The sequence below is a fragment of the Centropristis striata genome, chromosome 6 (assembly GCF_030273125.1).
Source record: "Centropristis striata isolate RG_2023a ecotype Rhode Island chromosome 6, C.striata_1.0, whole genome shotgun sequence".
Taxonomy (NCBI): domain Eukaryota; kingdom Metazoa; phylum Chordata; class Actinopteri; order Perciformes; family Serranidae; genus Centropristis; species Centropristis striata.
In genome coordinates, this window is record NC_081522.1 from 15,761,926 (window position 1) to 15,775,083 (window position 13,158).

The following is a 13,158-nucleotide window of genomic DNA, read 5'->3' on the forward strand; positions in this document are numbered from 1 at the left end:
CATCTCAGAGGGTTGACTTGTCCCACCTCCATGTGCCAAGAATAGACCAGCCAGAAAGAACTGCACTGCTCAAAGATCGGAGGGCACTTCTGAACCGAATGAATCTGTCGCAGAACAAACAGGAATTTTGAATTGAACATTTACATTTACCTTTGTGGTGCACGGCACTATTTTTTTTTTACAAGTTGTTTCTGTTGGCAGGTTGTCTTGAATATTTGCTCTCAGCTGTCAGGCTATTTGTGTTGTCGAGGGTCACGTGACAGTGAGAGCTGCAGCAGGGAAAAGGAGATGGGCTGGTGGTATGTGGACTAAACTGACTGTTCTGTACACTATTTTTCCGTTGCAGTGCCTGCTTGGAACTGTTTACAGGGCATTTCTTCCCTTTTTTGGAGCTCTTACCGTGCCACTCTGATTGGTCATTGAAGCAGTGGTTGTGTGAGAGGTGCATTGCATCTTTAGACTTTAAGAGTTTTAACAAATAACATGTCACACGCAGTATTAAATCTGTTATGATGGGCTAAAGTTGGATCCAAACAATACTCAGTGAGATGAATCCTCTCAGGCAATGTTTTATGTTACTATTTGAGTTGGTAAACGTATGGCTGAAATATGTCCTTACAAGATTTTGGGGAGCTTTACCAGCAGTCACAATCCAAATAGCATCCCCATGCATCACAGACAGACCATCATTTAAAACAGACTCAGAGGAGTGGAAAACCAACGAGGCACTTCGCACATATCACCCTGGAGATGGAGATGAGACCATGGTTACAGTCCAAACCAGCACATGTGCATTCCATGTAAGTAAGCATCCTAACTGTTCAAGTTAATGAAAAACTAACTGCATAGATTTTGCTTTAACAATCCATTCCTAAGGTGGACCTTGGAGTACTCTCGGAGTGCAGCGAGTACTTCCGAGCCTTGTCCCAGTCCAGAATGAGAGAGACCTCAGAGAGCCTCATCCACTTGGAACATGTGTCCTCCTCTGTCTTCCACAATCTCCTTGAGTTTTCCTTCCATAACAACTTTAATGTCCCTCAGGAGGAGTTGGACACACACATCCAGGTATGCAGACGTCATATCTCCATGTCTATTATCCCTGTCGCTATCGGACAACCTATGTTTTTTTCTAGTGTAGGGATTCACCCCAAATTTAACCTAACGTCTGACAACTCTTCCTCCACCTCTGGAGGTCAGCAGCTATCTGCTGGCTGAGGCCTTCCTCTCAAAGTGCCTGTCAGTCCTCGCAGACGAACTCAGCCCAGCAAACTGTTTATCCTATCTGGGTCTGGCTAAAGAGATCTGCAGTGTGGAGCTGAAGACGACAGTGTTCACCTACCTGGCTATAAACCTTCTGGAGCTGCCTTACCTCATCAAGTATGCAACACTTCACAGTATTATTACACGACACGAAATCTTTGGGCTGTAATCTGGATTTGCTGCATGAACAGAGTTGATTCCTTCTCGTCCCTCAAACTGATTCACTCCCCAGGTGTCTGAACGATGCAGAGAAGGATGAGGTTGTCCACCTGAGGACACAAGGAGACAGACGTCTCTGCAGCCTTAGAAAAGAGAACCTGACTTCCTGGAAGGACCCAGAAACTGAACGTGCCCGACATATGTTCACCCTGAATGGGTCAGAGGACAGAGGAGATTGGTATCCAGTCACAGAGCTTCCTTTCACGGCTGATAAGTGGTGTTTCACTACAGTGGTCCTGTATAACTACCTGTACATCATAGGAGGCTACCGGCACCGTGTCAAGAGAGGCTGGGAGTTCAAGATGGCTTCTTTAAGGTATAATCCCTATACTAATACATGGGTCACCACAGCTCCTCTGATTAAGGTGAGACAGTCTTTTAGGGTGTGAATCAAGCTCATGACCAGTCTGACTTGCACAAAATAAAGCTTCTCTTCCATTCATAGTCGCTTAAGTAACGAAAACTCACACTCATCCACAGCACAGAAGGCACTTCAGTGCTGTGGCCTGTGAAGGCTGTATTTACGCTGTGGGAGGCTGGTACTTGGACTCACTGGTGACCCCAGATTCCAGCACAGCTCTTTATACAGCTGTAGAACGCTACGACCCATGGAAGGACACATGGAGGTTTGTGTCCTCTTTATTAGTGTGTTTCAGCTGGTAGGTTTTTGGATGTCTCTGTAAAAAGCATCCTTCATTCAATTGTTGATGTATTAGTGACTGAATATAACCTCTGCCTCAGGTTTGTCTCCTCACTGCCGCTCACTGACTTCCAGTTCACCATGTCCTTGTCCCATGATGTGCCTCTTGCCACTAGTCTTGGACACTGTCTCTATGTGTTGGGGAGCATCCAGAGGACTGGAGAGAAGCTGCTGCTGCAGTACAACACAAGACAGGGTAAAGCAGAACATTATAGTACTGTTTCAAAGTAGAGAAAAAAATCTTGAGAAAGCTTGTGTGTACAGTTAAGACCCTTTCCTAACATGTTAATCTGGGCATATAAAAAATGCTGCTTCTGTATTCTCTATGTCTTTTAGACTCCTGGTCTGAACTGCTTCCCACCCTTACCAGATCAGATGCAGACATACCTACACTTTACCTCCTGTGTGCCACTGACAGGCTGCTTGTGATTGGTGGGAACAACTCAGAAAATGTGGTGACATCATTCTGTGTGCAGTCACAGAGGTGGGGACAGGTACGAATCTACATTACATTAGCAGTTACATACAGAAGTTAACCTACCTTATCTACTTCTTAGCACATCTTTAACATTCATGCCTCATATTTGCAACTCATATATATAATCATCAGCTCTATCCTTTTTATCTTTTTAGGTGCACAGGGCTGAGAAAGTGGCGTTTGCAGGACAGGGGACGGTGGTAGGTGACCAGGTCTTGATGCCAAGTATAGAACACAACAGTGTTGCAAGGATGGATCTCCAAACTCTTTCCCTCAGAGTTCTTCCTCCTTTACCCATATCCACCCGCTACGAAGCTGTCTTTTATCTTCACTTTTAATGAAATAGCTATCTTTTCTTTTTTCTTGCTATACTGTGTGCAATATAATGTAATCATTCTTAAAATAAGAAGTAAGAAGAATTCATAGGTGGATTTTCATTTTCTCTTGTGTTTAAAATATCAGTCCTTAGGGCAGATACTCTTAGACTTTATTGTGAATTATAATTGCTTTTGACCATGGATCGAGTTGGACTTCAATACTTATATTGCTTTTAAGGAAAATGGACTAATGCAGTGTTTGTATCTGTGTAGTCTGTATGCATACTCTCTGCTGTCTGCTGCCCCCTTGTATGTGAGATTCAAAATCTCAACATGATTTTTCTTTTAGGTTTATTATGGTTATTTATGAATAGGAATCTGGATATGGTATCCTGAAATGTAAGATATAGTTCCTTTGTTTATTTTGTGTATATTTATGCTTTTGTTCACAGTAAAGAAACTTTCTCCTTTCTTACTTACATTGTTGGATTATTAATTTTTGTTTTCTTTCTTCTCTTGATGAAACCTTTAGGTCCCATTTTGTAAGTCACAACACAAATCAGCTGACAACGATCTGAGGTTGTGTATTTGTTATTCTTATCACACTATGATATTTATTATTATCCCAGCTAAATACGACTTGCACTGTCAGTCGCTGAAAAGGAAATGTCACATTGCTCTCAGTTACATCCTCACACAGCACTGCAGCAGACTCGGTTACATATCAGAGACCTCAAGGCACACGAGGTTGGGCTCTGTCTATGTTCGGTGTCTCATTACAAAAAGAAGCGTGTCACGGGTGAGAGAGGCACAGGCAGAGGGGGGAGAGAGAGTGGTGTTGGGGAAGGGGGAGAGAGGGAGGGTTGGAAAACACAGGAGACGACAGCTCTGATCTCACTACCTGAGGAAAGCCACATCAAGGGCACAGGAGTCACACAGAGCACACACGCCTGAGTACAGAGGAATTTCACTGCCTCACTGACTCAAGCCAAAGTCGCAGCTTTCCTCTGCCTGAGTGGACTGCACTGACTCTGTTCTGATAGGTAAAGTATGAGTCTGTCTTTTATTTATAATTAGAGTTTTTTCTGCCTTATCATTGTAGTGTAGACTTCCAGTATAGCAGGTTAAGGTTGAAAGTGATAAATGATTGATGATCTTTGTTTGTGTTCTATCTTGTGTTGAACCATGTATGTAAAAAAAAGTCGGGTGAGAATCTCAATGGGGAAGTTAATTGACAGTCAAGTGCTGACCTATTATGTTAACTTTTAGTTCAGTTGTTCAGTAAAAACAAATGCTGACCTTTAAACTGTCTAGAAGATTCTCACAGCGTTTTGCAATGCCAAAGTTTTTAGCATTCATCTGTTGCTTGTAGCCTGTGTTTATATTTTCATGCCTATCTGAGGCACCGCGCATGCTCAGCCGGTGTACTACTATATCTGGCCAATGAACTTTGTCCCACTTGGAGACTGTTCAGTCATATGACATGGAAAAAGAAATCCTAGACCTGTCTCCCTGGCCATTACATGGAGTAGTTTACGAACTTCAAATATTTTTATTCTGAATTCCACAAGGGAATTTTTTTTGCATTCAAAAGACAATGACTGAACCCAGACACATCACAATATTAACAGTATATATACATTTTGGTGCTGATATATTTAAACATCATATCAATGACCTTCCATATCACATTTTGTGCAAACACTACTGACGGTGCAACTTTCCATCAAGTAACCTGAGTCAGATCTGTAAAACTCAAATTCTTCTTTATGTCATAATTAGTGAAGTAGACAGGTCAGGTCACTAGTTCCTATTGGTATAATAGGTCTAAAAATGATGCATGTTTCAATGGAAATTTGGATTTGCAGCAGAACTTTTCTCATGGGAAATTGATGGGGAATAATAACATGCTCTATTTCTGAAAGCCCTGAAAGGTAAACGCTTTACCTCACTTGCCACTCAGGGTTTCTACATTATAGTCTATATTTCCAGTCAGAAAACCTTTGTTTTCCATGTCAGTGCTATTCAGAGATGGCTGAGGCGCATCAGGCAGTGGGCTTTCAGTTCACTGTGCGCCCAGATGGCGTGGACCTTAAACTGAGTCAAGAGGTCATCAAAACCATCTACCTGTCTGGAGTGACTGCATGGAAGAAGCGAGCCATTCAATTCAAGGTACAATGGCCAACACGTCTGACCTAACTGATCAGTGTTAAAAAATGTGGAGTCAATCAATAAGATTGCAAACACGCTTTAAATTGTAGCATTTAGCTTTTCAAAGGCATTTCCAGTACCTGTGCATTCTTGTTCATTCATTGTCTGGACAGAACATAGAAGATGGAACTTTGTGTTAATATTGAATCTTGTTGCTTTTCATTCACAGAATGGTGTACTGGCTGGAGTCTATCCTGCCAGTCCGTCCAGCTGGCTGATAGTTGTGATTGCCATGATGAGCTCCTTGTATATCCGCATAGACCCCTCTTTAGGAATGATTGACACAATCAAGGAAAACCTGCCACACAGGTCAGAAATCTCCTGCAGCCACTATTATGCCTTCCATTGTTGTCACTTAGTACTGGACCTTAAGATAAGATGAGCTGTGCAGGAAGTCAGCTATGTAAAAACAAAGTTACTCTTGCATTGTTTGATTTAAAACTCTGTTGCTGACAAAGGCAGTGTTCTGTGCCTTTTCTGGGCAGAGACTATATATCTGTGCAGACCCGAGCCGTGCTGAGTGCCATCCTGTTTGCCACTGGACTGTGGCTGTTCCTCATCTACCTCTTGAGATACACTCTCAAAGCTCTGCTCTCCCATCACGGATGGATTTTTGAATCCCACGGAAGAATGAGCTCATCTACCAAAGTGTGGCTGGTACGTTTGTCCTTCTGTCTCACTCTGTCAGAGTTTTAAATTGCACTTTGTGGGTCATCAAATTGTCTGGATGCCAGTACACCATCTATTAAACTGTGCCTTACAGTGCAGAGGGTATGCTTGATTCTTGTTTGAATCTGTTATAAAGGGTCATGCTGTATACTGTAATATGTGTGTGATATTCTGGGTGTTGTGTGTTTGTCACCAGAGCCTGGTGAAGATGTTCTCTGGGCGCAGGCCGCTGCTCTACAGTTTCCAGGCGTCCTTACCCAGGCTCCCTGTGCCCAGTGTGGACGATACAATTCACAGGGTGTGAAATGACACAATACTGACCTCCAATTCACACAAACACACAAGTGAATGGATTCTTGAAATGTCTGACATGGAAACATACTAAATGCAATTGATCACAAAAAAAATCAAAATTTGTCATGAAATCCCTTGATAATATCCATAATTTATAATATTTAAATCCATCCAGCACATTATGTTAACCTATATAAGCCTTTTAATAAATGTAGGTTAAATCATAGACATGCTTATGCTGTACCACCATCTACTGTTCCTACTCCATTCCTGCACTCTATCTGGTGTTAGATGCCTTTCAGGTCTTCTGTTTGTGTAAATCAGCTGCTTATATCAGCTGTGTTTCAACATAACACTGCTACTTTGTCCTGACTACATACTCAATGTGTCCCCACAGTACCTGGAGTCAGTACGTCCCCTGCTGGACAATGAACAGTACAATCAAATGGAGATTTTGGCCAATGACTTTAAAGATTCCATAGCAGCCCAGCTACAGAGATACCTTATCCTGAAATCATGGTGGGCCACAAATTATGTGAGTAATGTTTACAAGTGATACAACATTGAAAATCAAATTCAGTTGAATCATAATGTTATACAATAATTTGTTATCTTCTCTAGGTCAGTGACTGGTGGGAGGAGTACATCTACCTCAGGGGCAGGAGTCCTATTATGGTGAACAGTAACTTCTATATAATGGTAAGATGGACTATCACTTGGTCAGCCTTTTATACTGGTGGAGAGTATAGCAAAGTTTTTGTTTTTTTTAGTCATATGAATGTAGAAATTATACAGTCAAAGTTGGGAAAATGGTACATAAAATAGACTTTTTAAAAAAAATTACAAATACTAAAACAAAAATACCATAACTCTCAAAGCTTCAACCAAAATTTGATTTTGATTTGATTTGACTGCTTTGTATTAAGGTCCTTGTAATAACCATTAATTAACAAGTAATAAGGCCCTTGTAAGTCCTTACAAGATGCTTATTAACATTATTGTGTGTTTATAAGCTTATATAAGTGTTAATAATGGCATTACAAACACCCATGACCCACCCATTATGTCTTTGCCATGCCTTTATTAATCTTATTTTGTTTGCTTATTGATATTAAAATATACTTTATTGCTCATCTATTATAAGTTAACTATAAGTTAACTATGCTTTTTGCAACTACCAGATCTAAAGCGAGAACAATGCCTTATTACTTGTTAATTAATGGTTATTAAGGACCTTATTCTAAAGCGTTACCCATTAATTAAATACAAATAATTATAAATAATATTAATAATACTTATTCATTAATATTTCAAAACAAATGTCTGTTTCTGTGATTTATATTTGTGCTCTTCTTTCAGTCTATTTTTGTTGACTGGCCTGTCTGCTTTCTCTTTGTGGTGATTGTATTAGGACCTCTTGTACGTGACCCCAACACACCGACAGGCTGCACGAGCAGGTAATGTGGTTCATGCCATGCTGCAGTACAGACGCAAATTGGAACGTGGAGAGCATGCACCGGTAATGTTTGCCACAACTTTACAACCACTCTTCTCTAACCTCGCAACTGTAAAACCATACATACTTTTTTTCTTCTCTGAATATTTCATTTTCTCTTTTCATCTCAGCTGAGGGCTTTGGGGACAGTTCCTATGTGTTCCACTCAGATGGAAAGAATGTTTAACACCACTCGCATCCCTGGGATTGAAACAGGTAAACACCTGAACAAGTTCAAAGTTGCTTGAAGGGTTGAACACACTTGAATGTGCTCCAGTACTGATTTACCCTCTAACAACTGTAGTTCAGGCGGTCAGGATTAGTTATGTGGGATTAACAGTTCCTCTTCTTTTGCCCTGTGTCCACACATTTCCTTTTCTTGTTGGCCTTTCCCAACAGATATCGTGCAGCACCTGACTGACCGTAAGCACCTGGTTGTCTACCACAAGGGCCGTTTTTTCCAAGTGTGGCTGTACACTGGCGGGCGCCACCTCTTACCCAGTGAACTTGAGACACAGTTTCAAAGGATTCTCAATGACACATCAGAACCCCAGCCAGGAGAGCTCAAATTAGCTGCCCTGACTGCAGGAAACAGGTCTACGATCATACACATGGGCATGACACATGAGCACATACACACACAAATAAGATGGAAAATTGCCTAACTCTGAAATCCCCTTCTAGAGTTCCATGGGCACGGGCTCGGATGAAATATTTCAGCCAGGGAGGAAACAAAGTGTCCCTGGATGCCATTGAGTCAGCTGCCTTCTTCCTAACACTAGATGACGAGCAGCAGGGTTATGACCCTGCAAAGACCAAATCACTTGACAGTTATGCCAAGTCCCTTCTTCATGGAAAATGTTACGACAGGTAGGCAGAGAGGTTAAGAGAAGGTGTCTGCCATTCAGGCCGTCTTCCGTGGCTCCCTGTGACTGTAACAAACAAATTATACAGATTGAAATGTTCTTTACATTTTAATTTTAATTCATCACATTGATGTAGGCCCCAAACAATTTGTATTTTTCAATTATAAAAATGTGTAGCTTTAATAAGGCATTATTTATCAACTACAAAGTGTATCATTGCTTGCAAAAGCTCATGGCCCGGTGACTTAAACTCTAAATTATGTCAACTTCAACTCAAGTTTTGAGTTGTCCCTAGCTAGGCTAGCTTTCAATTACAAATTTGCATTTGGGTTCTCATTGCAATGCTCATTATGACCTATTAGTATACTTAGTATTAGTCATTAGACATTTTTACTCTTTTTTTGGCCAACAATGACCCTTTTGCTCTTAAAGGTTGCAGGCCCCTGGGCTAGACTTTTAATGGTTTGTTTCCTGAAAAAAAAACAAAAAAAACATTGTTCTGTTTTTTCACAGGTGGTTTGACAAGTCTTTCACCTTGGTCTCTTATCCAAATGGAAAAATGGGTGTAAATGCTGAACATTCTTGGGCTGATGCACCAATTGTAGGACATATGTGGGAGGTATAAAATCTGCGGCAATACTTTATTTAAAAAATAATTAACTAAAGTTTGCAACATTCTTCAGCCAGCATTTTCTTTCTGTGTAGTATGTCCTGGCAACAGACTGCTTCCATCTTGGCTACACAGAGGAGGGACACTGTAAAGGGGATGTGAACAAAGGCCTGCCTTATCCCACTCGACTGCAGTGGCAAATTTCAAAGGAGGTACATAAGCACCTTGATTCATTTATTGACATTGACCTATTTAATTTGTATGAAATAATATATTGATATTTGATTTATTAGCTGTGTTAACATCATGAAATGAACCAGGATAATCTTTCTGTTTTTCCACTCTTAGTGCCAAGAAATCATTGAGACTTCATACCTGTCAGCCAAGCAGATAGCTGATGACGTGGACTTCCACGGCTATCTGTTTTCAGAGTTTGGGAAAGGACTGATCAAGAAGTGCAGGTGCAGCCCTGATGCTTTTATTCAGCTGGCCCTGCAGCTGGCACAGTTCAGGGTAGGTATTATCATGACTTTACTGACATTATTACTCACTTTTTTTTTCTTTTGAGAAGTTTGATTATGTCACCCACCATCACTAAATGACTTCAATCAATTTGTTATTAAGGACCAGGGAGTGTTCTGTCTGACGTACGAGTCATCAATGACTCGTATGTTTAGAGACGGTAGGACAGAGACGGTGCGCTCCTGCACTTCTGAGGCTGTTGCATTTGTCAGAGCCATGGAGGACGCATGTGTAACAGTAAGCAGAACATAACAACACACAAAACACTGAAGATGAATCAGGAACACACAACATAAAATCTAAAAAGTATGTTACATTAAATTCTGTGGGTATGAACAATGGTTAATTACTCAGTATACCTTTCTAATAGTGGATTCTCCAGCAGAGTTTAATACATTAAAAGCCCTTTCAGGATGAAATACTTAGGTTTTTTGTTTGTTTTTGCAATTATTTTTTAAAATATATTTTTCATTTCTTTTCTTCTTTTCTTTTGATTCATCTTCCTAAATCTTCTTTTTTTTATATGCGGTCAATCATTCAATCAAATTGGTGTTGCGTTTATCATTTTCCTAAATCATGTAATTTTCATTGTTCACTCAAGGGAAAATTAGTCCAACTGGTCTTCGATTATTGTTTTTTAGAATTACTTTTATCTCTTTCCACAAATGAACCCTTCAATTAGACTTTGGACATATCTGGTGTCAAATGTGTCTTATCAGGCTGACAAAATCACAATCAGTGACGTGTTTGTATTTACACACGTCCTGTAAGCATGAAAGGTCACAATGTGAGAGGACGTGCTGTTAGAGGTCACATTGTGCTGCTTAGGACTTGGTCACCAGGACCAATACAGGCCAACGTGTCTCTGCATGTCAGTGCCCTGGACTGTGAACTCTCTCATGTTCTAGCAAAGTTAAACTAACACTTGCATGAAGAGAAATAAGGTATTTGTGATATTATGTCCATGTCGTATATATATATGGGCCTGAATGCTATTGTTTCTGCTTGTTGTTTTTATGATCAGAATGCCCAGAAACTTTCCCTGTTTCGGAAGGCAGCAGATAAGCATCAAAACATGTACCGTCTGGCCATGACTGGTTCTGGTATCGACCGTCACCTCTTCTGTCTCTACATAGTGTCCAAATACCTTGGTGTCGACTCGCCATTCCTTAAAAAGGTTTTAACTATTATCATTGTTAATTTCTCTTTCATTTTATTGGTTTCTGATCAGCTTTTCTGTTAACCTTATCACAGCCATACCCCTTTATCTGCCCTAACATCCAATGTCTTTACTGCTAGGTGCTTTCAGAGCCCTGGAAGTTGTCCACAAGCCAGACTCCACAGCAGCAGCTCAACTTAGTTGACATCAACAAGTTTCCTAAATATGTTGGTGCTGGTGGGGGATTTGGTCCGGTGAGTTTAATTGTTCAGTTTTGAAGATGTGCACAAGTCACAACATTTTACCCTCTAGTCTAATCTGGATGCTTTTTGTGCAGTATCATAAAAGCATCTCTCTGTCTCTTTTTTAAATAAAGCACGTCTTCACAATACAACAGTGACATTATGCATAAACATAACAATTAAGGCATTGCAAAAATAGTTGTATATGTTACTCAGTATTTTGAAATATATATATATATATATATATATATATATATATATATATATATATACATACATACATATGCACATATATAAACATACACATTCATTCTTGTTAAAAAGAAGATAAGTTGGTAGGTAAGGTACAGTGGCAAGATGATGGCAATTACACTGATGATATGATGGTAATAATGTTATAGTGGCTAGACAGTATATAGTAAATGCATGGTTTTGGACTGTGGGAGGAAGCCGGAGTGCTGTGAGGCAAGAGTGCTAACCACTAGGTCACCGAAACATACACATATATAACTTCCAAATATATTACAAATTAACTAGATACATATAAGGTGCAGGAGTAAATAATACAGAAATAACTCAATAATTATTCTATTATAGTGGATATTTGTTTACATTTATTATTATTTATGGTTTTCCTGAATGGTACTAAGGATGGGCAAGTTTGGGGAATTTAGATTTATGGATATGAAATTGACCTTTTAAGATGAACAAATTGACAATCTTTTGGATTTTTTTTACCTTTATTGTTATAATATAATACAATATCTTTGGCTACCAATTTAATTGGGTGCATGGTTATAAAAGCATCTCTTGTCTACCGCTAGGTGGCTGATGATGGTTATGGTGTGTCGTATATAATTGTCGGAGAAAACCTCATCACATTCCACATCTCCTGCAAGTTCTCCAGCCCTGACACAGTAAGAGCTCAACATGAGAGCAATGCATATTATAGATCCATCTGCTATCTTTCAAAACCCAACGCACTCTCTCTCTCTCTCTCTCTCTCTCTCTCTCTCTTTTTCTCTTTGTGTGGCCTGCAGGACTCATGTCGGTTTGGTCAGCACATTTGTAAGGCCATGCAGGATATCCAAGCACTTTTCAGGCCTGAAAATGACAAGAAGAATGGGGAACACACAAAGCATGTACAGCTGGAAAATGGGAAGAAGCACATATAACAGACTGAGGGGTGCCGGATATGGCTCGCATACAACCTGTGAGTCTCTTTGTCATGATTTATTTATTTTAAAAAAGTTCAGGTGACAGGTTGCACTTATGATCTTTTTGCTTTTCTGGTGGGTCACATTATAGGAGCTGGTCATTCCACTGAGTCATATTAAAGGATGAGTTGTTACTAATGTATTACTGTTTTATAGAGCTGTGCTGTTTTAGTGCTGAGGGAAAGATGTAATCTTTAATAATGGGAGATGTTTTAGCAATAGTTATCTCTCCCTCCCTTTTGTCAGCTTGTGCCATAGACTGTATATAAATTAATGTAATAAATCTAAATAAAAACTTTATATATGGTCCATGGTTTATGCATATGAAACCTGTAAATATGTCTGCTTAAATAACTATAAGTTAAAAACTATAAATCCTTTGTAACGTGTCAGTATGTATGGACTGCAGTTAATTTTAAGTTGTAATTTTTGATTAAAATATTAAAAATCATTATACATCTATCACATACAACTCACTGTTTTTTGTGCAAATAAAATGAAGTCATACGATCACTAGAACTGAATGCATCTTTCTATTCTTACTGCATTTAAACCATTGTATTAATGCTCTTAATACATGAAAAACAGACAGAAAAAAACTATGTATTATAAGAGAAGTTTATTGTAAGAGGTGGGGTGGAGGTCATATCCTGCTCCTGATATCCATATGAGCATTTACAGAGGCCTTGCAGATTCATCCAGGCTATGAAGATAAACAAATACAATCTGGACTTTGATCAGCTGGAAGCTTCACAACAATAAGTCAGACTGCTTGCAGCAACATTTAAGGGAGCAAAACTAAATGCATTAGATCTTGAACAAAGGCAACATACTCACTGATTAGTGCAAACCAGACTGCTTTTTTACAGTTGCACATTGTGTGACCATATAATGCAAAC

General features: G+C 39.6%; 2 protein-coding genes across 2 annotated transcripts; both read left to right on the forward strand.

The window, feature by feature from the left end:
• Positions 1-764: 764 nt before the first annotated feature.
• LOC131973863 (kelch repeat and BTB domain-containing protein 11) lies at positions 765-3,419 on the forward strand. Its single transcript, XM_059335974.1, has 8 exons — positions 765-800; positions 877-1,065; positions 1,193-1,377; positions 1,493-1,844; positions 1,960-2,105; positions 2,221-2,375; positions 2,516-2,673; positions 2,813-3,419. The coding sequence occupies exons 1-8, from the start codon at positions 765-767 to the stop codon at positions 2,993-2,995; spliced, it is 1,404 nt and encodes a 467-aa protein (XP_059191957.1). The 3' UTR covers positions 2,996-3,419.
• Positions 3,420-3,898: 479 nt separating this feature from the next.
• On the forward strand, positions 3,899-12,756 carry cpt1b (carnitine palmitoyltransferase 1B (muscle)). Its single transcript, XM_059334930.1, has 19 exons — positions 3,899-4,017; positions 4,994-5,146; positions 5,355-5,494; positions 5,671-5,842; positions 6,051-6,152; positions 6,546-6,683; positions 6,770-6,847; positions 7,560-7,667; positions 7,775-7,859; positions 8,043-8,238; positions 8,328-8,513; positions 9,023-9,128; positions 9,215-9,331; positions 9,468-9,632; positions 9,744-9,878; positions 10,666-10,818; positions 10,941-11,054; positions 11,867-11,959; positions 12,083-12,756. The coding sequence occupies exons 2-19, from the start codon at positions 5,006-5,008 to the stop codon at positions 12,215-12,217; spliced, it is 2,364 nt and encodes a 787-aa protein (XP_059190913.1). The 5' UTR covers positions 3,899-4,017; positions 4,994-5,005; the 3' UTR covers positions 12,218-12,756.
• Positions 12,757-13,158: the final 402 nt, after the last annotated feature.

Coding starts and splice junctions, on each gene's coding strand:
- LOC131973863 (XM_059335974.1), top strand. CDS start 765: ATGGTTACAGTCCAAACCAGCACATGTGCATTCCAT. Junction 1,378..1,492: donor GAGCTGCCTTACCTCATCAA/GTATGCAACACT, acceptor TTCACTCCCCAG/GTGTCTGAACGATGCAGAGA. Junction 2,674..2,812: donor AGTCACAGAGGTGGGGACAG/GTACGAATCTAC, acceptor TTATCTTTTTAG/GTGCACAGGGCTGAGAAAGT.
- cpt1b (XM_059334930.1), top strand. CDS start 5,006: ATGGCTGAGGCGCATCAGGCAGTGGGCTTTCAGTTCACTGTGCGCCCA. Junction 5,843..6,050: donor CATCTACCAAAGTGTGGCTG/GTACGTTTGTCC, acceptor GTTTGTCACCAG/AGCCTGGTGAAGATGTTCTC. Junction 9,332..9,467: donor AGTGGCAAATTTCAAAGGAG/GTACATAAGCAC, acceptor TTCCACTCTTAG/TGCCAAGAAATCATTGAGAC.